The sequence below is a fragment of the Chlorocebus sabaeus genome, chromosome 1 (genome assembly GCF_047675955.1).
Source record: "Chlorocebus sabaeus isolate Y175 chromosome 1, mChlSab1.0.hap1, whole genome shotgun sequence".
NCBI classification, from domain to species: domain Eukaryota; kingdom Metazoa; phylum Chordata; class Mammalia; order Primates; family Cercopithecidae; genus Chlorocebus; species Chlorocebus sabaeus.
Window position 1 is genome coordinate 110,145,860 of NC_132904.1, and position 13,600 is coordinate 110,159,459.

Below are 13,600 nucleotides of genomic sequence, written 5' to 3' on the forward strand. Positions count from 1 at the left end.
TAGCGGGCGCCTGTAGTCCCAGCTACTCGGGAGGCTGAGGCAGGAGAATGGCGTAAACCCAGGAGGCGGAGCTTGCAGTGAGCTGAGATCCAGCCACTGCACTCCAGCCTAGGCCACAGAGTGAGACTCTGTCTCAAAAAAAAAAAAAAAAAAAAAAAAAAAAAAAAAAAAAAAAAAAAAGGCAGGAATTAGAGATAAATTTAATCAAACATGTGCAAGACCTAATTTTTAGTGCAAACATATGCAAGACCTAATTTTTAGTGCAAGACACTAAAAATTACAAAACGTTGTTGAGAGGTATTAATAAGGACTTAAATAAATCTCTATTAATTTATTTAATAAATGGAGCTAAACACTGTTTATGGATTGAAGGACTCAACATTATTATTATTTTTGAGATGGAGTCTCACTCTTGTCACCCAGGCTGGAGTGCAATGGCGCAATCTTGGCTCACTGTAACCTCCGCCTCCCGGGTTCAAGCAATCCTCCTGCCTCAGCCTCTCAAGTAGCTGGAATTAACAGGTGCCCACCACCACACCTGGCTAATTTTTGTATTTTTTTTAGTAGAGATGGGGGTTTCACCATGCTGGTCAGGCTGGTCTTGAACTCCCTACCTCAGGTGATCTACCCGCCTCAGCCTCCCAAAGTGCTGGGATTACAGGCGTGAGTCATCATGTCTGGCTGAAGGACTTGATATTTATTATTAAGATGTCGGACCAGGTGCAGTGGCTTACACCTGTAATCCCAGCACTTTGGGAGGCTGAGGCGGGCAGATCACCTGAAGTCGGGAGTTCGAAAAATACAAAATTAGCTGGGCGTGATGGTACCATGCCTGTAATCCCAGCTACTTGGGAGGCTGAGGCAGGAGAATCACTTGAACCCGGGAGGCAGAGGTTGCAGTGAGCCAATATCACACCACTGCACTCCAGCCTGGGCAGCAAGAGCGAAACTGTCTCCAAAACAAAACAAAACAACCAAAAAAAAAGATGTCAATTCTCCCCAAATTGATCCATAAGTTCAAAACATCACCAAGCAAAATCCCAAGAGCCACTGGGTAGAAATTGACAAGCTGATAAAAATTTACATAGAAATGCAAAGGACCAGAATACCTAAAACAATTTTGAAAAAGAAGAACAAAGTTGGAGGATTCACACTATCTAATGTCAAGATTTACAATAAAGTCATAGTAATCAAAACAATATGGCACTGGCATTAGACAGAACAGACTCCAGATACAGACCCCCACGTATATGTTCAATTAATTTTTGACAAAGTGCCAAGATAATTCGATGGGGGAAAAGGAAATATAAATCAAAGGAAAAATAAGATATTCCTACACACCCACTAGATGCTTAAAATTAGAAACACTTATAATTCCAAGCACTGGCAAGGATGTAGAGCAAATGGAGCCCTCACACATTGCTAGAGGCAATGCAAAACTGTATAGTCACTTTAATAGTTTGGAAATTTCTTATAATGTTAAATATACACTTTTCATAGAACCAAGCAATCCTACTTATACATATTTTACCCAAGAGAACTAAAATCTATGCCAAGGATTATACATGGCAGCTTCATTCATAATAGCCTAAAACTAGATACATCACCAAATGGTGAATGAAAAAAAAACCAGCATGGCAGTACATATTACAACAGAATAATAGTCAGCAATAAAAAGGAGCAAATTACTTATATATAAACAACATGGGTGAATCGCAAAAACATTATCCTAGAGAAAGGACACAACCAGAACAGAGTACCTACTAAATATTAATGTTACTAATGCCACATTCTAGAAATGGTAACATTATAGGGTCCAAAAACATTAAGTGGTTGCCAGGACCTGCGGATGGAGAGAAGGGCACTGATCACAATGGGGCAAGGAAAACCTTTTGGGTGCTGGAAATGCCCTACATATTGACTGTGACGGTGGTTATTTGACTGTATATTTGTTAGAACTCACTGGTTATATGCCTAAAAATAAACTATGGGATAAGAATGACTACATAAACAATAAGCAAAAGAGGCCAGGCACGGTGGCTCATGCCTATAACCCCAGCACTTTGGGAGGCGGAGGTAGGTGGATCACGAGGTGAGCAGATCCAGACCATCCTGGCCAACATGGTGAAACTCCGTCTCTACTAAAAATACAAAAATTAGCCAGGTGTGGTGGCGCGTGCCTGTAATCCCAGCTATTCGGGAAGCTGAGGCAGGAGAATCGCTTGAACCCAGGAGGCAGAAGTTGCAGTGAGCCGAGGTGTTGCCACTGCACTCTAGCCTGGTGACACAGCAAGACTCTGTCTCAAAAAAAGAAAGAAAAGAAAAGAAAAGAAAAAAGAAACTCAAGCCACTACACCTCTTTTTTTTTTTTTGAGACAGGGTCTCACTCTGTCACCCAGGCTGGAGTGCAGTGACACAAACAGGGCTCACTGCAGCCTCTACTTCCCAGGCTTAGGTTCAAGCAACTCTCCTGCCTTAGTCCCACCAAGTACCTGGGACTACAGGTGCATACCAGTACACCCAGTTAATTTTATTTTATTTTTAAGAGACAGGGTTTTGTCATGTTGCCCAGGCTAGTCTTAAAACTCCTGAGCTCAAGTTATCTGCCCACTTTGTCCTCCCAAAGTGCTAGGATTACAGATGTGAGCCACCATGCTTGGTCTCAACCAGACTTTTATAAAATTAAAATTCTAGGCTGGGCACAGTGGCTCACACCTGTAATACCAGCGCTTCGGGAGGCTGAGGTGGGTGGATCACCTGAGGTCGGGAGTTCGCAACCAGCCTGACCAACATGGAGAAACCCTGTCTCTACTAAAAATACAAAATTAGCTGGGCGTGGTGGCACATGCCTGTAATCCCAGCTACTCGGGAGGCTGAGGCAAGAGAATCACTTGAACCCGGGAGGTGGAGGTTATGGTGAGCCAAGATCACACCATTGCACTCCAGCCTGGGCAACAAGAGCAAAACTCTGTCTCAAAAAAAGAAATTAACATTCTATAATGTAAGTCTGCTAGGAGCCCCCCCAACCCCCAGAATTCAGGTAGTTCCTACCCCCAAAAGGAGGAGAGTTTTCACCTAAAGTCTTTCTACTCACTCAAATCATGGTCTGGAAATTAGAAGCAACATGAGCACAACCCTGGGAGGTCTTAGAAAAAGGCAAAGACCCTCAACCTAGACTCACAGAATCCAAATTTGCATATTATCATGACTCCCAGGTGATTCCTATGCATACTATACTTAGTACATGCTCATCTCTACTGCTGCAATACATCAGGAAAAAAAAATCAGCCAAGAACTCACCTGTCCATATAAATAATCTGAGGAAATTCCAGCTTATTGTGAATTTTCTCTGGCTGCCCAAGGGACTGATTAAACTCAAATCTTGAGAGTTCAAAGGTCAACACTGGAGGTAGCTTTGTAAACCAACGCTAGTGTCAAGAGTAGAAATGTGAGAGAAAGAAAAATTAATTTTAGTAAATAACAATAGCCAGATTTAAAATATCGCTCATCAAACTTTCTTCCTTTGGTATAGAACTTATACTCAAGGCAAACTCATACTAGAACTTTTTTTTTATCCTAAACACTAAAAGGAATGAACACTTAGAATCTCATTCTCTTACAGAATATGGCTCAACAGTTCTCAAGACTCCAAATTTACTAGCCAGTCAACAGAATTTGACTCAACCATCATCCTCAGAATAAACCACCCTTGGATATGTGAACTGCACTAAGCATCTACACAACTCATTCATTACATCATCAGTTTCAAAAGAGGTTTAAAAACTTAAGAAAACAGCTAGCCTAACTAAAGAATATGAAATTATGATCGAAGTAGCATGTAGCTAAAGAGACAACTCCATGGGCCAGCTAAAAAGACTCATGTGTACATGTATTACAAGCTGTTTTAGTCTATTAACCATAATTTGAATCTCCTTTGAGTGTACAAAGGAAATTTGAAATAGGCTCATGGTTTTACAATTTCTCAATTTCTAAGAAAAATCTCTGAATTTCAAAAATTTACAGAGGTCTCATAAAGAAGCCAGTCAAATCAACCTACGATGTTACTTGAGTTTCAAGGAAGGAAGGCACTGACATAAAAAAGACTTAACAGTCAGGGATCACAGGTGAGGAAAAGCTAAATCAGATTTGGCTTTTCTATTCAATTCACCTGTATGTCTGAGGTTCCTGTCAACAGCTTTAAAATGTTTCCTTTACCACAAGTGCAAGCAGCATTCCCTTCAGAGACCCTGTCAGCATAATGAGGTGAATTCAGACAGCCTGTGAGACCACCTCAGGGTGAAATATAAATGAGCATGATGATTTTGTTGTTTTTGTTTAATTTTTACAAAATTCCCATCCTGGAATACAGGTCTTCACAGGCCTAAGTATAGCTGGTGAAACATTCCCTCTTTTGTAAGAGGATGCACCAGGTTTGCACAGATGGTCCAGATGACATAATTCCTCCATTAGGAATCAGTTATTTCCTTGAAAAGCCAGGGAGGCAGTAGCTCTCCGAGTTCCAACACTGCTCTACAGTGAATGTATTTTCATATGGCTCATGTTAGGCTCCCTATTTTAATTGAGGAAAGCTCTGCTTTCTCCTATAGTAATTACTGAGTTGGACTCATATATAAGCCACAGTTTTGCCTCAAAACGTATGCTCAATGGAGAACAATCCCAACTGTATAGTGTTAAGAATTATGTTACAAATGCCATTCACTAATTCTTAACCCAACTGGAATACTGAAATGTTAACTACCCATGCTCTCCCTTTAACTTCCCCCCTTTCTTTCCAACCCAGAAAAAAAAAAAAAAAAAAAAAAGATAGATAAACAAACAAATGAAAATTAAATTTTAAAAATGTTAAAAGCAAAGGCAGAATTTACAATTGAGAACAGTAAATACTATAACAGGGAAAATATTCTAAATGGCATACCATAGGAGTTAATCACTGTACTTTTACCCTCCGAAAATATGGAGGCAGTGGGTTCTCCCTACTCAGGTACAGGTAGGCTTCAACAGAAAGAGAGAAACTTGATCATACTTAAAACATCAGAAGCAGCATACAACCTTTACATGAGTAACTCAAATTCATAGTTTTAGTAAAAATTTTATTTATCAAAGTACTGATACTCACTGACTCACATCAACTGATGAGAGACTTAAGACAAATTCAAGTTCTGCTAAGTGTAAAGTTACTTAATATGTGATGGGAAACTAGTCTGCCCAAAAGCTCACTCCTACTTAACTGGCTTTGTCACTGGCATAGCAAATAAAGATCTCCAACGTACCTCTTGTCCATACTTCACTGAGTGATCAGAGGGAAGAAGCTCAACATCACCCTCCACCATGGCCCCTTCCAAACACTCGTCTAAGTTGCGATAACCGTTTACCTGAAGAGGATACTGGCCAAAGGTCTCATTGTTACAAAAGGGTTTTCCTAGGCAAAGAGAGAGACTTTTTAAAAAAGACATTATGACTATCTAAAGCCTATCTGCTGGCTCCACAGAGACAACAATTTAAATTCAGCAACTTCCTGACAGCTTGTTAGAAATGCACTTAAGCCTTTATAGCAACCTCTAATGAGCCAGTCAATCCAGACACTGAACACTGACAACCAGTAACATTGGAAAAAGGCCAGGGGCGTGGTGGCTTATGCCTGTAATCCCACCGCTTTGGGAGGCCAAGGTGGGAGATCACTCGAGGCCAGGAGTTTAAGACTAGCCTGGAAAACACAGTGACACCCCTGTCTCTACAAAAAATAAAAATTATCCAGGTGCAGTAGCACACACCTGAAGTCCTGGCTACTCAGGAGGATAAGGTAGGAGGATTTCTTGAGCCCAGAAGTCTAAGGTTACAGTCAGCTATGATAATGCCACTGTGCTACAACCTGGGCAACAGAGCAAGAACTTGTCTTTAAAAAAAAAAAAAAAAACTGCAAAAAGAAAGACTACCAGACATTATGTGCTTCCTAATCAAGGGTTTTCTCACCACCTGTGAATAGTCTTGCCAAAAAAAGCCTTACCTAACTCTAGTCAAATCTCTAGATCCAACTACCAATTTATAAGAGGAGGAGTAGAGAGGAACATGGGGATATGTTAAAATATGTTAAATATGTATCAGAGGACATGCAAACAGCAAAATTTCCAACTGTGGAAATGCTACAGAACAAACAACCCAGTCTCTCCAAAAAATGCATTTCAAGGAAAATACGATGGAAGGGGAGCCTACAAGTATTCAGTCATAAATGAATCACACACTGGGGTCCTGATTAAAACAAACTCTAAAAATAAATTTTTCTATTTTTTTTTTAAATTATGAAAACAAATTAGAAATCTGAACACTGACTAAATATTTGATAGTTTAAAATGATATTTTTCAGAGTCATATTGGTACTGGGTTGTTTTAAAGAGTATCAGATTGGTAAGAGTGGGGTGGGATGGGGAATGACTGGCTGTGGGCTAAGGCTGTATTCACGGAGGTTTTAAAATTGCTCTATTTGAATGTATTCTAAATTCTCCATAATTAAAAATAAATTATGTGTCTAGCATGCAGCTTAGATAGATAAGCCTCCAGAGTGAAAAGTCTCTAGTCTAGAAAAACATTTTGGGCAGTCTCACTCAATAAAACCTTTTGAGATTCGGTATTATATTAGAATAAGCAACACAGAGAAAACTGAGTAAAATCACTACCTGACATTAATGTCAGATTTGGGCTGTGCAAGTATTAATATGATAAATCTGAGATAAAGATTGTGCACATTTTACAGATGAAGAGACTGAGGATCCAGAAGCTTCCATAGATTATCCACAGTTAAACAGAGGCAGAACCAATATTCAGACCTGGGTACTGCTGACTCTCAAGCTTTTTCACTGTACTGCCTCCTCAAAGGGACACAGTAATAAAGATATGATCACAGGTCTAGAATTAAAATTCAGAGCAGAGAATTTACCTTCACGAACCCCTTCAGTCAGGAAAGTACCATAGAACAGCTGCACCATTGGATTTTCAGATTTGTTCCTGGGACTGCTGCTTTTAGGAAAAGGAGACAATTCTGGATTGTTTGGATTAAGATATGTGCTACATAAAATCCAAGCATCATTCAAAAGCAAAAATAGTGCATTTTCATCAACCCCCAAAGAGCCAGGTATGATCTAAATAAGTAACAATTAGTTCAGTTCAAATACTTCTTGAACACCTTCTTTCAAGCACTGTGCTAAACTCTGAAGACACAAAGACAAGAAGGTCCAATCCCTGGACTTAAGGAGCTTAAAGCCTAATAGCAGAGTCACAAATGCAGACAAATACAGGTATCTGTATGCTTTCAGTATATACATCTATATCCAATGATAGATGTATGCAAGGTATAGAAGCAGTATAAACGTAAGAATGAACTCTGTTGCACAGATTTACAAATACAAAACATTTTTCTCCCTGATACAATAGAAATAAAAAGTTTCTTCTTACAAGTCCATCTCAAATTGCTAACTATGTTAACTTGCTGTTTCCAAAACCATTTTATAGTTACAATTCTTCTACCTAGAATTGAAACCATTTAAAACACAGATTTCTCAGAGGGATATCCATATTGTGCCCTAAATTTCACTTCTCTGAGTGACTGAAATGACTATAGCCTATTCTCGACATATTGTAAGTAGACCTCAAAAGGGATCTTAAATTTAAGTATCCATACTATACCATCATGTTCGCAACAGAGGTTGATTTGACCTTTTTACAAATACATTTTATAGTACATGCTGAGTTTAACAAAGTTAACACTTATAGTCCTTTAGTTAGGGGGGAAAAAAAAAGCTGCAGGATTAGATGACTGCTATATCCTCAGAGGGGAAAGCTGAAGGTGACGGGGATACACGATGAGGACTACCTCAGTGGTTATCCCAGGAGGTGTGGTTAAAAACCAGCAATTTCTACTTAAGGAGAGTAACTTTCCAGCATATAATTCTCACTGCCCCACTGTGAGTTGGAAGGATGTACAAACAAACCCTCAACACTCACTTAACATTAACAGCTAGCTGGAATGCGTCCTCTAGCCAATCCAGGAGCTTGTGTGTGAATTCACTCACATCTTGCTATAAGAGAGGCACAAATTGCATAAAAGTTAGATGCAATACTAAGAGAAATTAAAATTTATCCTTATCCCACCAATGATTTAAGATTACACTACCATAAAAGCATTTCTTTCATTCTTTTTGTTTTTTGTTTTGAGACAGGGTCCCTTTCTGTCGCCCAGACTGGAGTGCAGTGGTGCGATCTCAGCTCACTGCAGCCTCTGCCTCCCAGGTTCAAGCAATTCTCCTGCCTCAGCCTCCCAGGTAGCTGGGATTACAGGCACACACCACCACGCCCAGCTAATTTTTGTATTTTTAGTAGAGACGGGGTTTCACCATGTTGGCCAAGCTGGTCTTGAACTCCTGACCTCAAATGTTCCACCTGCCTCAGCGTCACAAGTGCTGGGATTACAGGCATCAGCTATTGTGCCCAGCCTGAAAGCATTTATTTTTGGGGGCTGAATATCATGAAAACATAGGGACACTGAAACCCAGCTACTATACATAAAAAAGAAGGTGCATTAAGCAACCTGTAAGTTGTAGCTAGAAAGAAGCTGGAACTCTACTACTTCCAGCCACATCTACTTATGACAAAGAAAGAAAAATAAACAAAATCTTCCAAGTAGGACTTCTTAAGAAAAAGGCCCAAGGAACTCTAGAACAATACAGAGATCTGAATAAAGAAAGAAAACTTTAATGTTTTGAGAATTTTGTAGAACTGTAGGACCTTCAGAGAATGAAAAAAAAAAATCATATGAGGAAGTAGCTGATCTAATTAGTGACAGCTTTGTTTTTGTTTTTTAATTATTTTTTCAGAGACGGGGTCTCACTCTGTCACCCAGGCTGGAGTACAGTAGCACAATCACAGCTTATTGCAGCCTCAAACTCCTGGGTTTCAGGGATCTTCCTGCCTCAGCCTCCGGAGTAGCTGGGACTACAGGCGCGTACCACCATGCCCGGCTATTTGTTAATAGGAGGTAGGGAAAGCAAAGTCTAGAAGAGAGAAGTTGCTGAGAAAAGCTCCTTCCTGAACTCAGATTTAGATAGTTTTAAAGCTACAATTTCCATCTGGACCATTCTAAGACAAAGGTGCAGAAAAAGGACTACTTTTCTTGGTATCCCTTTTGTTACAGTTCATTGAGGTATTTTCCAATCTCCTCCTTTGCACGTCAATAGCCCCTGTATAATTCTACATTCTTTCTACTACTACTTCTTCTTCTCTTTAGAACTGCCAGACCCAGTGCAACACACGCACACTCTCTCACACATACATGCTTTCTCTCTCACCACCTGTTCTGTAGGCAAAATAAAAGTCAGAAACGAGCGCCCATAGTCCTGCTTAGTCATGTTCACAGCTTGTTACGCAGCTGAAATAAAGCAGTACCACATTAATATTGACAAGGCGTGACTTCAAACTCAAGAATAAGGCTTCTTTTGTACCTGCTGTTCCTCAGATGATCGGAATGCTCCCTTTAATAGATCCAGGGCTGCAGACGGGTCTACAAATTTTCTATTTGATCCCATCATTAGAGCAAACAAATACTGAAGTTCTTGCATAAACATGATATTTCTCTTTTCCTGTAGAAAACAAAGCACATGTACTCTTAGAACATCTCATTTAGAAAATCAGAATGTGTAAAGAAAAAAAAAGTTTTCGTGAGCCGGGCGTGGTGGCTCACACCTGCAATCCCAGCACTTTGGGAGGCCGAGGCAGGTGGATCATGAGGTCAGGAGATCGAGACCATCCTGGCTAACACAGTGAAACCCCATCTCTACTAAAAATACCAAAAAAAATTAGCCGGGCATGGTGGCAGATGCCCGTAGTCCCAGTTACTCGGGAGGCTGAGGCAGGAGAATGGCGTGAACCCAAGAAGCGGAGCTTGCAGTGAGTCGGATTGGGCCACGGTACTCCAGTCTGGGCAATAGAGACTCCATCTCAAAAAAAAAAAAAAAAAGAAAAGAAAAAAAGTAAAAAAGAAAAAAAAGAAAGGGAAATGTGGTTATTTAAGGAAAAAAAGTTTTCAATAATCATGCCTTCATTTATATTTACCTAGATCTAGGTCAAAGTCACAGGGCTATATATGTTACAGGGACTCTGGGAAGGACTGTACTCTAAACTGAAGGGTAACTATGTAGAAGCCAGAGAGACAGCACTGTTGGAAAAACAGAAATGTCCACTTTCTGAAGCTGCTGCCCTCCCTCTCATGCAGAAAATGCATTACGCTAAGGTGAAATCCTGGGAAGGGTTAAATTGCTAGGAGGAGGCTACGACCTTTGGCAAAAACAGAATAAAATAGACAAAGGCGGCTCAGGTCTTCGGCATCAGGGTATCTCTCCAGCATTACATCACCTGAGCAGCTCAGGAAGAGAAAGGATACAACAAGCACAACAGTATTTGGGGTCTCCCCACCCACATATTCTTGGAGCGGTTTTTCTCATTTTATTCCTACTTAATTTTACATTTTTGCATACCCTTATATGTTATCCGAAAAAAGGAAAATGAGCCATTTAGAAATGAAAACAAATATTAGCACAGGCCACAGAGTATCACAGATATCAGCTTTAGGCAAAAATCTGGAAGCCTTAGGGATGAAAAGAACTAAACAACAGTGAAGAAATTCGTTGACACCAACTTACTGTGTGACTTCGACAATTTTCAAGTACATTTTGTGGCAGACTATAACTGAGAACAAGTCTTCGAAACTCGGGCAATTGAAAGAGAGACTGAAATAAAGAAAGAAAGGGATTCATAGCCTTTCCTGAAAATAACTGCAGCAACATATCTATTTTTCACTTTAAATCTTTTATTTCATATTTAAAAGTATGTAAAACTATCAACCTGGCAATTTGACTTACGTTATTTCTAAAGAAACAATGGTTGTGCACAAAAAATTAGCTCAAAGAATATTAATACTTTTAGGAAAAAACTGAAACAACCTAATGCCTAACAAAAGGAGCAGTTTTTGTTTTTTGTTTTGTTTGTGTAGAGACCAGGTCTCCCTATGTTGCCCAGGCTGGTCTCAAACTCCTGAGCTCAAGCGATCTGCTCCTTTGGCCTCCCAAAGGTATAAACACACTATACTGTGTTTACACAAGAGACTATTAAGCAGTCATTGAAATATTGTAAAAAGTGTTTATAAAATGACCTACTATATAAAGTGAAAATGAAAAAAACAAGAGCTATGTGTATCAACAGGGGTAAACCTCAAAACTACATTTTGAGTGATAAAAAGTTACAGAAAAACAGTATTATACTGCTTATATTAAGTTTAACAACATGTAAAACAATACTACATATTGTTCAGGGATACATCCAAGTGTGGTTATGTCTGTGGGAAAGGGAGGATGTCACAACAGGAACTCAATAGAACAGAAATTTGTAACATTAACTTTTTAAGCCAGGTGGTTAGTATAGCAGTATTTACTATTATCCACTCCTTGTCATAATACTGCATTTTTTTAAAGTTTAACAGCAGATGGTAGAACTGGAGAGAGGGATTCTTTTTATTATTTGCAAATCACAGTTTTCTACTATGAATACCTTTCATAAGTTAATTTTCTTTAAAAATATCTCCTGTATGAATATATAACTCCTCATCCCAACACGCTCCTCAAATGAAAACCCTCTCAGGCCTGCACGGTGGAACTCTTGAAGAAGCATCCTAGGTAAATAATAGGCAAAACTTTGGAATTAGAACTAAATAAAACACCTTCTTGGTATTCTAAAAGCCCCAGGTATATTTCCTAATGTCAACCAAAAAATCCAAGTGTTGGTACCTGACTAGAGCCCATGTGCACCTCTCTGGCTTCCCTCACTCTAACACAAGCTTAGATTGTGTTGGTGGCGGGATTCAGCCAACAGGATGAGTGTTCACCTGGACTGGAGTGTAAACCCGGGTCATGCTGCACCAAAGTTCTCTCCGGAACCAGGGCTTGGCTGGTGAGCTCTATCCTCAGTCACTCTCTTCTCTTCCACCTCACCTGTCTACCTAACACACCTGCATTCCTACTCTGCTGGCTACCCTGTGACATTCTTGAGTTTCTATTCTGCTGTGAGAAAAATGGCTTTACATTCTTAACCACTTAACTCCACCTCTTCACCATCACGAAAGTCAGGCTTTGCCATTATTCTTTAAAACCACATTAGGCTGGAAGTGATGGTTTATGCCTGTAATTCCAGCACTTTGGAAGGCTGAGGCTGGCGGATCACCTGAGGTCAGGTTCGAGACCAGCCTGACCAACATAGAGAAACCCCATCTCTACTAAAAATACAAAATTAGCCGGGTGTGGTGGCGTGCCTGTAGTCCCAGCTACTCGGGAGGCTGAGGCAGGAAAATCGCTTGAACCCGGGAGGTAGAGGTTGCGGTGAGCTGAGATTGTGCCATTGCACTCCAGCCTGGGCAACAAGAGTGAAACTCTGTCTCAAAAAAACACAAACACACAAAAAACCAAAAAAGATCAAAAAAAAAATCACATTAAGTGTGCGCTAATACTATGCACATCTCCCAATTTATTCCCTATCCAACCACTGCTGCTTCTGTGTTTTCTGCATCACTTCATTACATCCTCCTCCCCTAGTCACCAAAGTTTAGAACTGCAGAAAAATCCTTGAATCTTTCTCCTAGCCATTCACATCTAATAAGTAACAAGTCCCTTGGTTTCTGCCTCTGGGTGCACTTTATAACCTAACTGCTTTCTCCCTATCGGCGCCCCATCAACTGCTCTAATCCAACTCCCATCGCCGCTCACTTGCACCACGGAACATGGTCTCTCTGCTTCCAGAACTTCCCTTCACCAACTCACACTTGCTCACAACTGCCACGCAGCTCCTTGTAACTACCTCACTAATATGGCAAAAATAAAGCTCCCGATTCACTCAACACTGTCATCTAGGAACAGCTTTCCTCACTCTCCCAAGTCCTGACATCCTCCTAGGTGACTTCAGTCATGTTCCCTGAGGACATCTGTCAGTGCTGCCTTGAAAATATATCAAGAACCCCAACTCTTCTATTTCCAGGACTACCAGTCCAGTCCGAGTCACCATCACTCTCCATGGATGACAGCCACGGGTCTCTCCCCGTGCATCCTTGCCCCTCCATCCTTATCTCGCCACAGGAGCCACAGGGAGCCTCTTAATACTTGAGCCAGAGTTGATTGGTCTGCCACTGGGGACCTTCAGTGACTCCCTGTCCACTCAGAACCTCCTCTCCAGTGACCCTCCCTTCGCTCTTAGCATCCAGCCACTTGGACTCCAGCATGTTCCCTGAACACATCAAGCCCATTCCCACCATGAAGCCATTGGTCTATGTGTTCCTCTACCTGGAATGTTTTTTTATCCCAATAGATGCCTGGTTCACTCCCTTGCTAGTCTCACCCCCTTCCCCACCTCAGTGAGGCTCATCCTACACCACAGTCAATACTGCAACCTGTTCCCACCTCTCCTGCAGTTCCAATCTCTGTAACATTGCTCTTTTTTCCACTGGACCAATCACAGTCTAATGTATTATTATACACATTTTATTTAGCTAGTT

General features: G+C 40.6%; 1 protein-coding gene across 13 annotated transcripts in view; it reads right to left on the reverse strand.

The window, feature by feature from the left end:
* Positions 1-13,600, reverse strand: part of USP28 (ubiquitin specific peptidase 28) — an 80,230-nt gene that overhangs the window by 27,573 nt on the left and 39,057 nt on the right. For 6 of the 13 annotated variants that reach the window (XM_073021176.1, XM_038005180.2, XM_073021161.1 and 3 more), the window contains 6 exons: positions 10,707-10,793; positions 9,510-9,647; positions 8,017-8,090; positions 6,953-7,029; positions 5,292-5,440; positions 3,301-3,428 (listed from right to left, as the gene is read on the reverse strand). In XM_073021176.1, coding sequence (XP_072877277.1) covers positions 3,301-3,428; positions 5,292-5,440; positions 6,953-7,029; positions 8,017-8,090; positions 9,510-9,647; positions 10,707-10,793 — 653 coding nt within the window. Of the gene's footprint in view, positions 1-3,300; positions 3,429-4,936; positions 5,272-5,291; positions 5,441-6,952; positions 7,033-8,016; positions 8,091-9,509; positions 9,648-10,706; positions 10,794-13,600 lie in introns of those variants that run through there. The other 7 variants (XM_073021171.1, XM_073021148.1, XM_038005174.2 and 4 more) reach the window with 2 other exon arrangements.